Source organism: Lacerta agilis, chromosome 16 (assembly GCF_009819535.1).
Source record: "Lacerta agilis isolate rLacAgi1 chromosome 16, rLacAgi1.pri, whole genome shotgun sequence".
Classification (NCBI taxonomy): domain Eukaryota; kingdom Metazoa; phylum Chordata; class Lepidosauria; order Squamata; family Lacertidae; genus Lacerta; species Lacerta agilis.
In genome coordinates, this window is record NC_046327.1 from 2,273,672 (window position 1) to 2,287,142 (window position 13,471).

The 13,471-nt window shown below is 45.2% G+C and overlaps 1 protein-coding gene across 1 annotated transcript in view; it reads right to left on the reverse strand.

Moving 5' to 3' along the window:
* Positions 1-13,471, reverse strand: part of ADAMTSL1 (ADAMTS like 1) — a 447,514-nt gene that overhangs the window by 33,322 nt on the left and 400,721 nt on the right. Inside the window, exons 20-21 of the mRNA XM_033173001.1 lie at positions 9,915-11,046; positions 1,582-1,709 (exon numbers count right to left, since the gene is read on the reverse strand). Of these exons, the coding sequence (XP_033028892.1) occupies positions 1,582-1,709; positions 9,915-11,046 (1,260 nt within the window). The remainder of the gene's footprint in view (positions 1-1,581; positions 1,710-9,914; positions 11,047-13,471) is intronic.

Consider the following 13,471-nt stretch of genomic DNA (forward strand, 5'->3'; position numbering starts at 1 on the left):
AATGGAACCACATTTTCTCTCTGGGCCCTCATGTGCTAAATTAATCAAAGAGGCCGAGTGTTTCATTTAGACTGCACAAGGCTTACCCACTTCCTCCGCAGAAAAGTTCTGGCCTCCACTTTTGAAAGAAAATGTGTGTGGTTTATTTTCCCTTCTTCTTCTTTTGGTTAATTGCATTTTCATTATCTCAAACTTGGTGTCCAGATTTCTAGCAGCTGAGTTGACTGGGCACCTTCAACTCCTGCTTGACGGATGAGGCTATTCAGAGACTTCCTTCAAGTAGCACTGTCTCTTGAAAATATGACCCAGAGGGCCTTGCATTTGCTAATTTGTTTGCATGAGAAAATGAAATCAAGACATGGAGCATTTTATTAGAAAAATGATTGCTGGCTGCTGAAAACCCAAAGGCGTATCTATCTGTTTCATGTATTCCCCTCTCCTCGCTTTTTCGGGAGACAGTGATTGATTAGCCTGCGCTGCATGAAAACTGTGACTTGAATGAAGAGGCTGCCTTCCAAAACTGTATTCTATACTTTTAGCCTTTGAAACTTGCCCATCAGAAGCATAACTGGCTGCAAAGGCTCTCTGCGGAACGGATTGTTATGTCGCATCACAAAATGCTAAGCCTGAAAACTCCCATGTTAAATCCATTCTTGATACCGTTCCATTGTTGATAGGAGAGTTCCATAACAGATTAATTATTCCAGTGTTTTATATTACCGCGAATTTTTTAAAGAGTCTACATTCTCCTAATTGCATTAGTTTTTCAAGGAGACACAACTGTACTGATTTGCAATGGAAATATTCCAAAAGTAGGCATGAAGCATGCAGAGAGAGAGAGAGAGAGAGAGAGAGAGAGAGAGAGAGAGAGAGAGAAAGGGGGGATGAATTTGGACATAACACGAAACCTGGGTTGGGAAACCTCAGACCAGGGGCCAAATGCAGCCCTCCAAGCCTCTCTCTATAGCCCTAACCACAGTTTCCATCAAATAAAACAACAAACTGCTGTTAGTTTACATGGAAGCAGTTCCTTCTGACCCCCTCCTTGCAGCTGGGGAGGCGCAGGGATCAGGTTTGCTGCGTGGAATGTGAACTATGGTTTAGCATTACACCCAAACAAGAAAAGCATCATGCTGTATATCAGGGGAAGGTGACCTTTTTTTTTAAAGATACCCACACACCTGAAACCTTGTGGTACATTTTACCGAGGCTTTAATGTCACTGAATGCACATGAGTGATAGAAAACAACCCTGTCAGAAAGAAAAGCTGTTGTATTATCTGCTTACTCGTTTTAGCAATCGTCCTACTCGGGTTTAGCCTCTTCTCTTTTTTGGCTTCGTTTTTTAATTTTTCTCTGGGTTGCAAAGGAATACTGAATTTTTGATGAAGGTCTAATTTTTTGCTGGGTGCAAAGGCATTGCTAAACTATTTCAGCTGCTGTTGCTCTGAGTAGAAACGTTACAATATCTTCAAGGGCTTTGCACCTCGGACCCTGGCCTGCTCCACATTTGGGCTTAACTTTTCAAAAGCGGAAGAGGAAAAAGGAAGCATTTCTGTCATGACTGCTAGGAACATATTACCTGCTAACGTGACAGCAATGGAAACGGAGTCAGATCCCAACGCATTCGTTGCATTGCAGGTATAGAATCCGACGTCTGCTTCGACAGGCTCCAGGATTTGCAAGGAGTCATCTGGCTGAAGAAGTATCCTGCAGCGACAGACCAATATGTAAGTCTAAGATCCCTTGCCAAGGATGCTATTACTCAGCACTTCTAAGGGGTTGGGGGGGGGGGAGAAAGAGAAAGTTCCAGCTAGCTATTTAAATAAATATATATGCAGAACGACAAGTTACAAGGCCTCATACATTCCAATTTTGTAGATTCTGTTTAATTAAATAACAAGTTTTTAAACCCAGCAATAACAAACCACATAAGGCATCTGTAGCCTTCTGTTTTTTAAACTATGCACACATCAACTTTTCAGGATCCACCTTGGTACGACACACTGCTATGTGCATTGGCTTCCAAAGAAAGGCAAACGATGTTGACTTGTTCAAGCCCTGCTGCATGTCTCAGTGCCTTGCAGCCTCCCGACCGCAGCTTCACAGCACCCGTTAATTGCAAACTCTAGTACTCCAGCACAAAGGCATAGCCTTCACAACCCTGTGACCACGTCCCAAGGCAGGCAATAGTCCCCAAGCCCCTAGTGACTACCTCCACCTGTGCAGGTCCTCTGCCTAACCATCAATCTGGTCAATACAGTCACCTCAAAACTCCACATCATTCTTCCATTTCACCTTCCCCCAGAAAATATGCATATATTTGTTGCTGGGCCTCCAAATATCTGAGGTTGCCAGTGTGGTGTAGTGGTTAAGAGCGGTGGACTTGTAATCTGGTGAACCGGGTTCGCTTCCCCGCTCTTCCACATGCAGCTGCTGGGTGACCTTGGGTTAGTCACACTTCTCTGAAGTCTCTCAGCCCCACTCACCTCACAGAGTGTTTGTTGTGGGGGAGGAAGGGAAAGGAGAATGTGAGCCGCTTGGAGACTCCTTCAGGTAGTGATAAAGCAGGATATCAAATCCAAACTCTCCTTCTTCTTAGCTAAGTTTCCTCCCTTCTCAGTCTGGGCTGTTCATGCCTGTATTCTAAGGGTTCTCCAACTATGTGACTAAATTTGATGCAAGGGGGAGCGAACTGTTGGAGACCCAGCCAGATGGGCAGGGTACTAATAATAATAATAATAATAATAATAATAATAATAGTATTAGGGAGATCTTCTTTCAAATGTCATTATCATGTGAATGTTGAAAGCTAGGGGACTGCCAATTTTGAGGAGCAAATTCTACTGACTTCAGCGCAAGTAGCATCATGGTCTCTCCCGTGGGAACTACTGGAAACAGCCCATTAACAACCTCTTGTTTTTCATAGACAACGCTACTTCGAATACCTACACATTCTTCTGCATAATCGCTCCCAGAGCAGGACTCCAACATTTGCTGAAAACCATGCTGCCACTGTTGGTTGTTCTGAGATGGCTGCTTCAACTTCAAGCCTCTTTATATTGTTATGAGGCAGGGGTTGCCAACTTTTCTGAGCCCATGGGCATATTTACAAACCAGAAAAACTGTTGTGGGCATCACACACAAACGCAAAGCATCCTATACTTTTGGCTGCAGCATCAGGCTTCTTCTAAACCTAGTATCAGTAGGAGAAGGGTGGGGAGGAGACCCTACAGGCATCAGGGCAGGCCTCTGCAGGTGTGCCCAAAGGTGCCACTTTAAGGTAAAAGGTAAAGGAAACCCTGGACGGTTAAGTCCAGTCAAAGGCGACTATGGGGTTGTGGCGCTCATCTCGCTTTCAGGCCAAGGGAACCGGCATTTGTCCACAGACTGCTTTCTGGGTCATCTGGCCAGCAGGACTAAACTGCTTCTGGGACATTGTGATGAGTGCCAGAGGGCACGGAAACGCCATTTACCTTCCCGCCGCAGCGGTACCTATTCATCTACTTGCACTGGCGTGCTTTCGAACTGCTAGGTTGGCAAGAGCTGGGACAGAGCAACGGGAGCTCACCCCGTTGCACAGATTCAAACCACCGACCCTCAGATTGGCAAGCCCAAGAGGCTCAGTGATTTAGAGCACAGCGCCACCTGCATCCCTGGAGCCACTTTGGTGACCTCTGGGTAAAGGAATTAAATCTGAAATCTGGTTGACACTAAAGAAAGGAGCTCTAAACTGGCCAAAACCGCCCTTCTTTCATCTGATGAAGTAGATTTTTCTCTACCAAAGTTCATGGCACAATATCTCTGCTGCTCTTGGTCTGCCACAACTGCACATTTGATGATGATGATGATGATGATGATGATGATTATAATTTTTTGCTGCTGCAAAATTAGCAATCAGATAACTGGATTTCAAGCTTCCTGCTTCCAGGGAAATATTTCTATGTTGCCTTCTTGTTTATCAGCAGAATTCTGCATCCTTGCCAGGAACCGCTCTGTGCTGCAAAGAATTCTGGGGCATGTACTAAAGTGAAACTCAGCTCATGTAAAACAGGAGGCAAGTACTACTGTTCCTCACTGTTAATTCTGTATGAACTGAGATTTTGTGCCCCTAGCGTGTGGACAGTATTAGAAGGCAGCTTCACACTGCTCATGATTATGCCAGACAAACTCTTTCAGGGAAGACTGTCTACCATTTAACACCTTCTCATAGATGAACCTGATAAATTTCTGAGGACCCCCCAGCTTGAAAACCTGTATTGTGTGCAGTTGAGGATACACTGGTAGCAGGTTTCTGGGTGTGTGTGTGTGATGCCTTCCTTTCTATGGAAAAAAAACGTTTTGTGATTCCTGAGGGTATATCCTCTTAGCACCAGGAATGAAGAAGGGGGAAAGCACTGTCCCTGGATCCCAAAACATTCACGAACTGGAAAGAAACTGGAAGGGAGTGAGATTGTGAGTTGACAAATGGCAGGGAGGAAAGGGTTCAGCAGTCTCTTCCCATTCCTTCCTTTTGCCTGAAGAATGCCTTAGGCTTTTCATTTAAAACAGCAACACCACACACTGGGAGAAAAAGGCATGCCATTTCTAGTTTAGCCCCGAATTCTTCATTATCTGATTTGCTGACTAGCTGAATTCTGTGCCTGCCACCTATGTGATCCCGCAAGCCTGCGTAAACAGCAATAGTTTATTCAAACTCAAGAGATCATTGGGATAAACCATACTCTGCAAGTGACAAGCAGACAACTGAGATCCACAGTCTAGCTGACTTTTCCAAGACCACACAAGGAACCTAGTAGCAACGATCTCTCATCTTTCACATCCCATGGGCCAATTCCAACGTTAATCTTGCTTACTTACGTTTAGAAATAGCATAAAAGGAAGCAGCCAGGAAAAGGATGGTAATAATAACAATGATGCAGATATTTGCAAACTGGGAAATGGGAATGAGCCTGTGACTCAACTCATACGCAGCCCCTTTGCATATTTGGTGAAAGTCTTTCACTGAACTGTTCCAGTAGTGTAAAGACTGGACCTGCAAACATTTTGGGACTTTTCCTGGCCACGTCTGTTAATACCGTTCCAAGGGGAAAGTAGGAAAATGTAACTTCAGAAGAGGGCCCCAGGCTTCTTCCCAAGCAGCTGGGAAAAATCCCCACATCCCACTGACTGGACAAAATCATTATGCTGTATTAAAAACATTTGTAACATATTACATATCCATCATCTTTAGAAATTATCATCTGTTCCAGGCTTCTCTAGCAATAGTCTCCTGTTTTAACTTGAGGGAATATCTGGCATTTGCAAAAGAGAGGAAGCTTCTACAACAGTTATATATGAAAAGCAAAAACACCCCAAGACTATAGGGATCAGGGGGATCCCTTTGAGAGAGGGAAATGCATAGAAAATAGGTGGGGTGCACTCAGAAACAGACCCTCCAAGTGTCCCTATTTTCCAGAGTTAATCCCGCAGAGCCTAGGGCTTGCCGATCGGAAGGTCGGCGGTTTGAATCCCTGCCACGGGGTGAGCTCCCGTTGCTCAGTCCCAGCTCCTGCCCACCTAGCAGTTCGAAAGCACATCAAAGTGCAAGTAGATAAATAGGTACCGCTCTGGCGGGAAGGTAAACAGCGTTTCCGTGCGCTGCTCTGGTTCACCAGAAGCAGCTTAGTCATGCTGGCCACATGACCCGGAAGCTGAATGCCGGCTTCCTCGGCCAGTTAAGCGAGATGAGCGCCGCCACCCCAGAGTCGGACACGACTGGACCTAACGGTCAGGGGTCCTTTTACCTTTACTTTTTTCAATCCCGAACTATAGGCAAGGTTGCTCAGAAGAAAACTGCAGCAGCTGTTTCACATAAATCGTTTTGCCAGGATGGTGACAGAAAAAGAAATTGGGGGAGTAACCAAGGCAAAAGAGGATGCGAAAGCTGGAATGAGACAGCCCATCCGAGTGCAATCAAAGTCTAGTTGCTCACCATGCGCTGATGAGATTTCCCTTTTTGTTTTCCCCTCGAATGAAAACTACTGCCTCATGAACCACAAAGTTAAGGATATTTGATCCCACTCACAGCTCCATGGGTGGCAACACTCTAAAACAAACCAGATTAAGGCCACCCATCAAATGGGAGGGGAGGGAGAAAGCAAACTAGGGAAGGGCAGAGCAGACACTCTACCTTTAAAACACACTTGAAGCACATTTTACTCCTCAAAGAATTCTTGGCACCCTCAGAGAGTTACAATCCCCAGCCACCCCTTAATAAACCACAGTGGCCGGAATTCTCTGAGGAGTAAAAATTTGCTTCAAATGTATAGTGTGTACGCAGACAAGGTTCTGTCCCACCAAAAGCTATGTTGACCTTCCTATTGCTCTGCAAAATGTAGGAGGCAAAAAGGATCTCGCCTTACATATTTAGGGATGCTTTCGACTTCATCGAAAGAGGCCTGGGGTCTTCTTAAGCAGACCACAGAGAAGAGAATCATTCCTTCCTCCAGCCTTCATGATGGCATGTAATCGCTACACGTCTATTTAGAAACCAACCTCTGCAAAGCTCACACTTGTGTGCACAAAATACCCTTTTAGTACACAGGTAAGTGTCTGCTGGTTCAACATGCTCATCTGAATAGCACAGCACGTTCATGAACAAGGCTTTGAAAACGAGTACTCAAATAGCTAGGACTGCTTCACACGTTGCATTTTGAGGTGTACATCTGAGATGCTTTAGGTGTACGCCTCAAAATGCAGAACTTTAATGTGACGAATGCATTTGTAAACTGACTGCGCTTCCAGCTTGACTGTACTCTTTGTGGTAACCCCAAGTTTGCCTCTGCAAAAAGAAAAAGAAATGTATGAAATGGTACTATGGATGATACTGAGAGGGAAAATACATTATTCATCTAAATTTAGAATCATAGAATTGTAGAGTTAGAAGGAAGAAGAAGAGTTTGGATTTGATATCCTGCTTTATCACTACCCGAAGGAGTCTCAAAGCGGCTAACATTCTCCTTTCCCTTTCTCTCCATAACAAACACTCTGTGAGGTGAGTGGGGCTGAGAAACTTCAGAGAAGTGTGACCAGCCCAAGGTCACCCAGCAGCTGCATGTGGAGGAGCGGGGACTCGAACCCGGTTCCCCAGATTATGAGTCCACCGCTCTCAACCACTACACCACACTGGCTCTCAGGCACCTCAAGTGTCATCAAGTCCAACCCCCTGCGTTCCATGTATCTCCTCACAGGACTCATTCCACTCTATCAAGAGCACCTCACCCCAAGAAGTTGCCAAAACCCGGAACCAACTATTTGCTCCCTGACAACAAAGCACTATATTGGTGCACATATGGTACTCAAGCACATTTATTTGCAGCGTGGGATCAAGATACAATTTTCTTTTGCTTGGTATCAAGCTTAATCCCTGTGTGGACTTAATAAATATCAGTTTATTTTTAAAAGCACGGCACACACACAAATACCTATACACCACACCACAGTAAATTCAAACTGAATGTGTGTGTGTATTATTATTATTATTATTATTATTATTATTATTATTATTATTAATCATTGCACTGGCAATGCAAATTTGTGCATGCAACTCTCTACAGGCCAGGAAGATATTTTTACAGGACGATGTCCAATCAAATATATATACCATAGGCCTATTCTTGATTAAGACTGCATGTGCTTTTCATAACAAATACATTCCTGCTATTACAATGGGAGTGGGAGACGAACACACGTTTTTCTTTCAGTGGTAAAAATCAAATGTATCATCTGCCAGGGAAATAACAACAACAATAATGAATGGAAAGGCTGTTTTAAAAAGCAACGATGCTGCAAATGCTAGTAAATTGCAGGAATCATTGGACTTGGAGAGCTTCTAGCCACAGAAAAGGGAGAGCAGCAAGCAAGCTAATCTAAACCCGCAAGCGATGAACTGCACCTTGGATAAATCACAAACTTGCTAGATCCTCGACAGAAACAGCCATTTAAAATTAATTTTAGCTCTGAGAGTTGACTCTTGTGTGCCTTCTCATTTCCTAGGCTGACCCCGGTGACCGGACTCGGATATTTAACCTCGGGCCCATAACTTACGCATAGAGGAAACATGTACTGGCAGCAGATTCTTGGATGACTGCCTTGTAAATACGTCAACTCATGCAGATGCCTCTCTAAGCGCACCAGCAGGTCTTAAGCCGCTCTCTCGTAAGGCCATCCAACCCTGCGCATGCGTGTAGCGCCACAAATTAACACACAGCTGAACGCACAGCGAGGATACAAGGCCCCAGATACATGATCAAATATCGCCAGCCGCAACAAAACGACACAGAAAGGAGTTTTGCTTAAAAGAAAAAGCAAAACGAAAAAACACCCCCCGCATTTTCTGCACAAATTAGAAGCCGCCTTGCACTGAGTTAAGCGGAGATAATTCCCAACGACTCAAGCCCCCTTAAAACAATGGAGAGCGAACTTTTTGGCAAGGACGCAACAAGTCAAAGCTCATGCATAAGATGTGCTGCTACTCTCTTGCGCCTGTGTTATATAGCAGACAGGGGGGTTGGACTTGGCCTGGAAGAAACTTTAGCTATTGTAAATGATGGGGCCATATCTTTTATCACATGTGGAACTTTCCCATATATGGGTCCCATATTTAGCTGCAGCTGCTGTTAATCATGGCTGCTCACCTTCAACACAGCCAATTTAACCCAAACCTAAAATGGTATTATTTTTCATTGGGTGTGTAAATAATCATCACTATATGCTGATCATTCAGAGGACTCGGAGGAATTTATTACAGATGGGTGTTTGACAGTTCAGGCTACAGGTTTTATTGCCCGTGAAGAGTTCGGAAATGAAGAAGTAGCATTCTTGGTGCAGCAATTCTCTCCTGCCAACATCCTTCACTCCCTCTCCCTCTCTCTCTCTCTCTCTCTCTCTCTCTCTCTCTCGTGTTCTTGACAACCTGCTAAGCCCTTCGAACAATTAAACAGTTCCTTTTCACTGTGCATCATCAATCTTGCTAAAAAGTTTATATGCTAATTATGTTTCAAACCACATTTTTAAATCAAAAATCAAAATCAGCAGCCAGAGAAGGCTATCAGAAAGAAGGCAGGTGGAGTGAAGGTGCTTTAAAAAAAAGGTATTGCGTTGCTCTTTATTAAACAAAGTTCTGTGTTCCCCATTTACTGTACTCGGGAATCTATTTAAAAAAGGCTGTTATTTCCCCTGCTTTTGGCCAAAGTGGATGAAATTTACAGTCACAAGAGTCCCTCCAGAATATATTAAACCTGCTAAGTTGTAGGTATTTCATGCAGGGAATCTTTAAAGTTAAATTCATATTAACAGTCTATAACTTTTTCATTTTCTGCCAGAATTTGCAGGCCTGGCTACTTCCATCTGAGTGAAGTGTGTCAAATTTTAGAATTTATAGCTGCAGAATGATAGCTGCAGTAGTTTTTTTTTTAGTTTTTTTTTTGCTTTTTTGCAAGGGCAGAATTTACCGTTCTGCAATGAGTGCTGCAGGAATCATAGGGGAGGCATGAAACAAAGAACATGGATCCTCAGGAAAGACTGTGGTGACAGAAATGTCACCCCTCCCTGAAATGACCCTGTTACCCCAAGGGGTGTGGGTGGGCTTCTAGCTCCCCAGGTTTTCTTGCGCTACAATGGGGATCTCCCTATTGATCTCTCCATAGGGGAAGGATCCATGCACTGAAAAGCAAAGACAGGTTTTAATCAGTATGAGCCTGTACACTTCTGAGGTCGTCACATGGACACGGCCACTTCACACTGTGTGTGCAATGCTTGCAAAATGTGCCCCAGAGCAGGAGCTGTGAACATCAAAGGATAAATACTAAAAAAGAAAACGAAGCGCATAGCTTAATCCTTGGGGGTGGGGGTAAAATCAACAGAATTTGTTACCTTTTGCTGAACTGCACAAGCTCTCCATTCTTTGCCCAGCTAATGGTGGGCCTTGGGTTCCCAACCGCCTCGCAGTGAAGAAGCACACTTAGCGTCCCGCTAGCTAAAACGACAGTATGTCCGAGATGGGTGACCACTTCGGAGGCGGAGAGCTGCTGTGCTGCAGAGATCTTCTTGAGGATGGCAGGCTTCCTATGAGGCCCCCGCGAGCCGTTTGTCAGCTCCGGTGATGTGGACAAGTGGGCTTCAGCCGAAGACGTTCTCAAGGAGCTGGTGAACTCGGAAAAATACTTGCTGAACGGGACCTCCACAGAAGCAGAACTGACCCTGCTCCCTTGCGTTTTGAAAAGGGACTCCTGGTGTTCCAAATGGCTCTTGAAAATTTCGTGAGCCAGCTGAGCAACCAGCTGCTTGCTATAGACATCCTGAACTTCCTCTGGCTGTTGGGACAAGTTTCTCAGGATGTCGTCCAAACGATCCTGGCTGGCGACCATGGTGAAAGGAAGGATGTACTCCTGGCCTTGATCTTCCTCGGAAGAGACGTTTCTCTCCGCAGAGTCCTGAGCTTCCCATGGCTCCGGGTGGTCGCGAGGCCAGCCTCTGTACTCCAGAAGCCTCAAGACAATATCATCGTACCGGCTGCTAGGGTCAGTAAGAAGCCCCCGTTTCTCAGTTTTGCTCCCGTTGAAGAGGATTCCGTTCCGATGCTTCTCCTGGGCGTGCAAAGCTTCGTTCAAGCTGGCCTCTTCTTCCTTCATCATCCCAAGTGACAAGGCGGCCATGCGCTTGTTGTGGCCTCCTATGAGCTTAATCACAAAATGCTCCCGAGCCAGCCCTGCTGAGCACGTGTAAGTCCCCGTATCGGAGGGCTTCAACCGATGAATTTTCATATATCCATACGGAGCAATAGTCACGTGAGCTGAGCTGATGAGCCGCTTGCCATCTTTCTCCCATGTGATCATTGGCTTCCGGAACCTTCTCACAGGGCATCTGAGGATGACGGACGTTTTGGGGAGAAGGTAGGCATACCCCCCAACAACGAAGTGCAGCTTTCGCTGTTTCCTTGTTTGGATGAAGACTTTCTTTTGAGCCATGATCAGAGGGGGTTGCTTGTGAGGTGGCCTCTGGTGTCCTGAAATGTAATTAATAATGTTTGGAAATGGAACCACATCATCTCTCCATTCTCAGCCTAGCAAGTTCAGGAGGAAACTAGAATTGGGTTATTCCCCCTCACCCATTTTGTTCCAGTCAACCTGTGATATGCTGTGATCAGATTGCGCACTTCCTGTTCTGCTTCCACAACATCGGCTGCTACTGTGGCAGGAGGCAGGGAGGGCCAAAGAGAGCATGACATGACAGGTAAAGGTAAAGGTAAAGGATTGTTAAGTCCAGTCAAAGGCGACTATGGGGTTGTGGTGCTCATCTCGCTTTAAGGCCAAGGGAGCCGGCATTTGTCCACAGACAGCTTTCATGTGGCCAGCATGACTAAGCCGCTTCTGGCGAAACCAGAGCAGCACACAGAAACGCTGTTTAACTTCCCGCCACCGTGGTACCTATCTATCTACTTGCATAGGTGTGCTTTCGAACTGCCAGGTTGGCAGGAGCTGGGACAGAACAACGGGAGCTCGAATGACATATCGGGGTAATACACTATACCAGGCACCCCCAAACTTGGCCCACCTCCAGCTGTTTTGGGACTACAATTCCCATCACCCCTGACCACTGCTCTTGCTAGCTAGGGATGATGGGAGTTGAGTCCTAAAATAGTTGGAGGTGGGCCAAGTTTGGGGGTGCCTGCACTACTGTATATAATGGCATGAGGTACTACACTCTAATATAGGAGAGAGGAAGGGAAATCGACACAGAGATACCATTTTCAGTAGCACCCCTGTGTCGTCTAGAAACGTTGTTTGCACCCCATCAAATAATAATAGCTGTTATTTTAGCTATTATGATTTACAGCAAATAGGTGGGTGGCAGCTGCACCCCCTCCCCCAAATCAGAAAACAGCCATGCAGTTCCCGTTGCCAAAGGTGTTTCCGTGAAGGAGCCCATCTAACGAACACAAGGAAGGTGCAAAAGAAAGAGGAGAACTCCCCTTGTTAAATGTTCATCCTTTCAGCCCTGTGAGGCCCCACAGCTGAGAGCAGCAAGGGGGAATAAATGCGGTGGGGTTCTCAAGGGTGTAATGTGAAGCAGAACAAATCTCGTTTTTGAGCGGGTTGAAAACCCCATGGTGGATAATATTAGACTTCATTAGTTATGTGGGTCCCTGCAGTTCAGAGCTCTGTGCCAGACAACTGAAAAGAATATGAGAACTGGGTCATGGATTTTGAAAATAATGTTACATTTTGCACTTAGAAATCAAATCCCAATGTAGCATTTATGAATGGCCCATCCATGTATAAATCACAGCTGTTGCAAACTTATACAAACAAGGCCCCCAATTCTTTCCTTCTCTCTGTACTTCTCCATTTTTCAGGCAAAAATTATGATACATGAGTAGCGTACTAATCTTAAATGACATTATACTAAACACATAGGGTGACACTCACCATTTCCTGATTCCCCCCTCCCATATTTTTTTGAGGGGGGTGCACTGAGGGTACAAGGGATGGGTGTAACAGTTCTGCCAATGTGGGACGCTGTTAAACATCACCCATAAACCTCTGGAATGCTGAACCCAATTATTATTGTTTTGAAAGGGACCCCCACCCTTCTATATCTTCTTCACGGAAAACAAACAAGCCCTGGAAATTTCAGGCACAATTGAATACAACTACAATAGTAACTTTCTTATGAAACTTTTATCATTTTGAAAACATGGAATCCATTTGACCCAAAGTGATTAGGGGGCATTTTCTTGCTGAATCAAACCCCCAGACAGCACAACCAAATGTCGGGGATGGTGAGAGCTAAGCTATAGTCCAGCAATAACCACAATAAGGTCTCTCTCTTTTTTTGGTCCATAATTCACCCATAATTCTATATTTGCAGACTCCCAGGGTAGACCATGGACTGTTCCACAAGCCACTTTGCCATTGATTCAGATTTTTGTGTGTGCATCAACTAGTCATTAAGGCCTTTTCTCAACTCGCTGCCTGATTTTTAAGAAATACAGGCAAAGCATTATAGGAAAGTCTTTTCAATGGGGTCTGTTGTTGTTGTTGTTCAGTTGTTCAGTCGTGTCCGACTCTTAGTGACCCCATGGACCAGAGCACGCCAGGCCAGAGCACGAGGTCTAGACGACAAATAATCCACCGTGCTGATTGAGTTCAGCTATGGTGAGCTTTGCAGTAAACTGTTACTGAGTAAAGGGCTATACAAAGGACACGGGTGGCGCTGTGGTGTAAACCACAGAGCCTAGGGCTTGCCGATCAGAAGGTCAGTGGTTCTAATCCCTGAAATGAGGTGAGCTCCCGTTGCTCGGTCCCTGCTCCTGCCAACCTAGCAGTTTGAAAGCACGTCAAAGTGCAAGTAGATAAATAGGTACGGCTTTGGTGGGAAGGTAAACAGCGTTTCCGTGTGCTGCTCTGGTTTGCCAGAAGCGGCTTAGT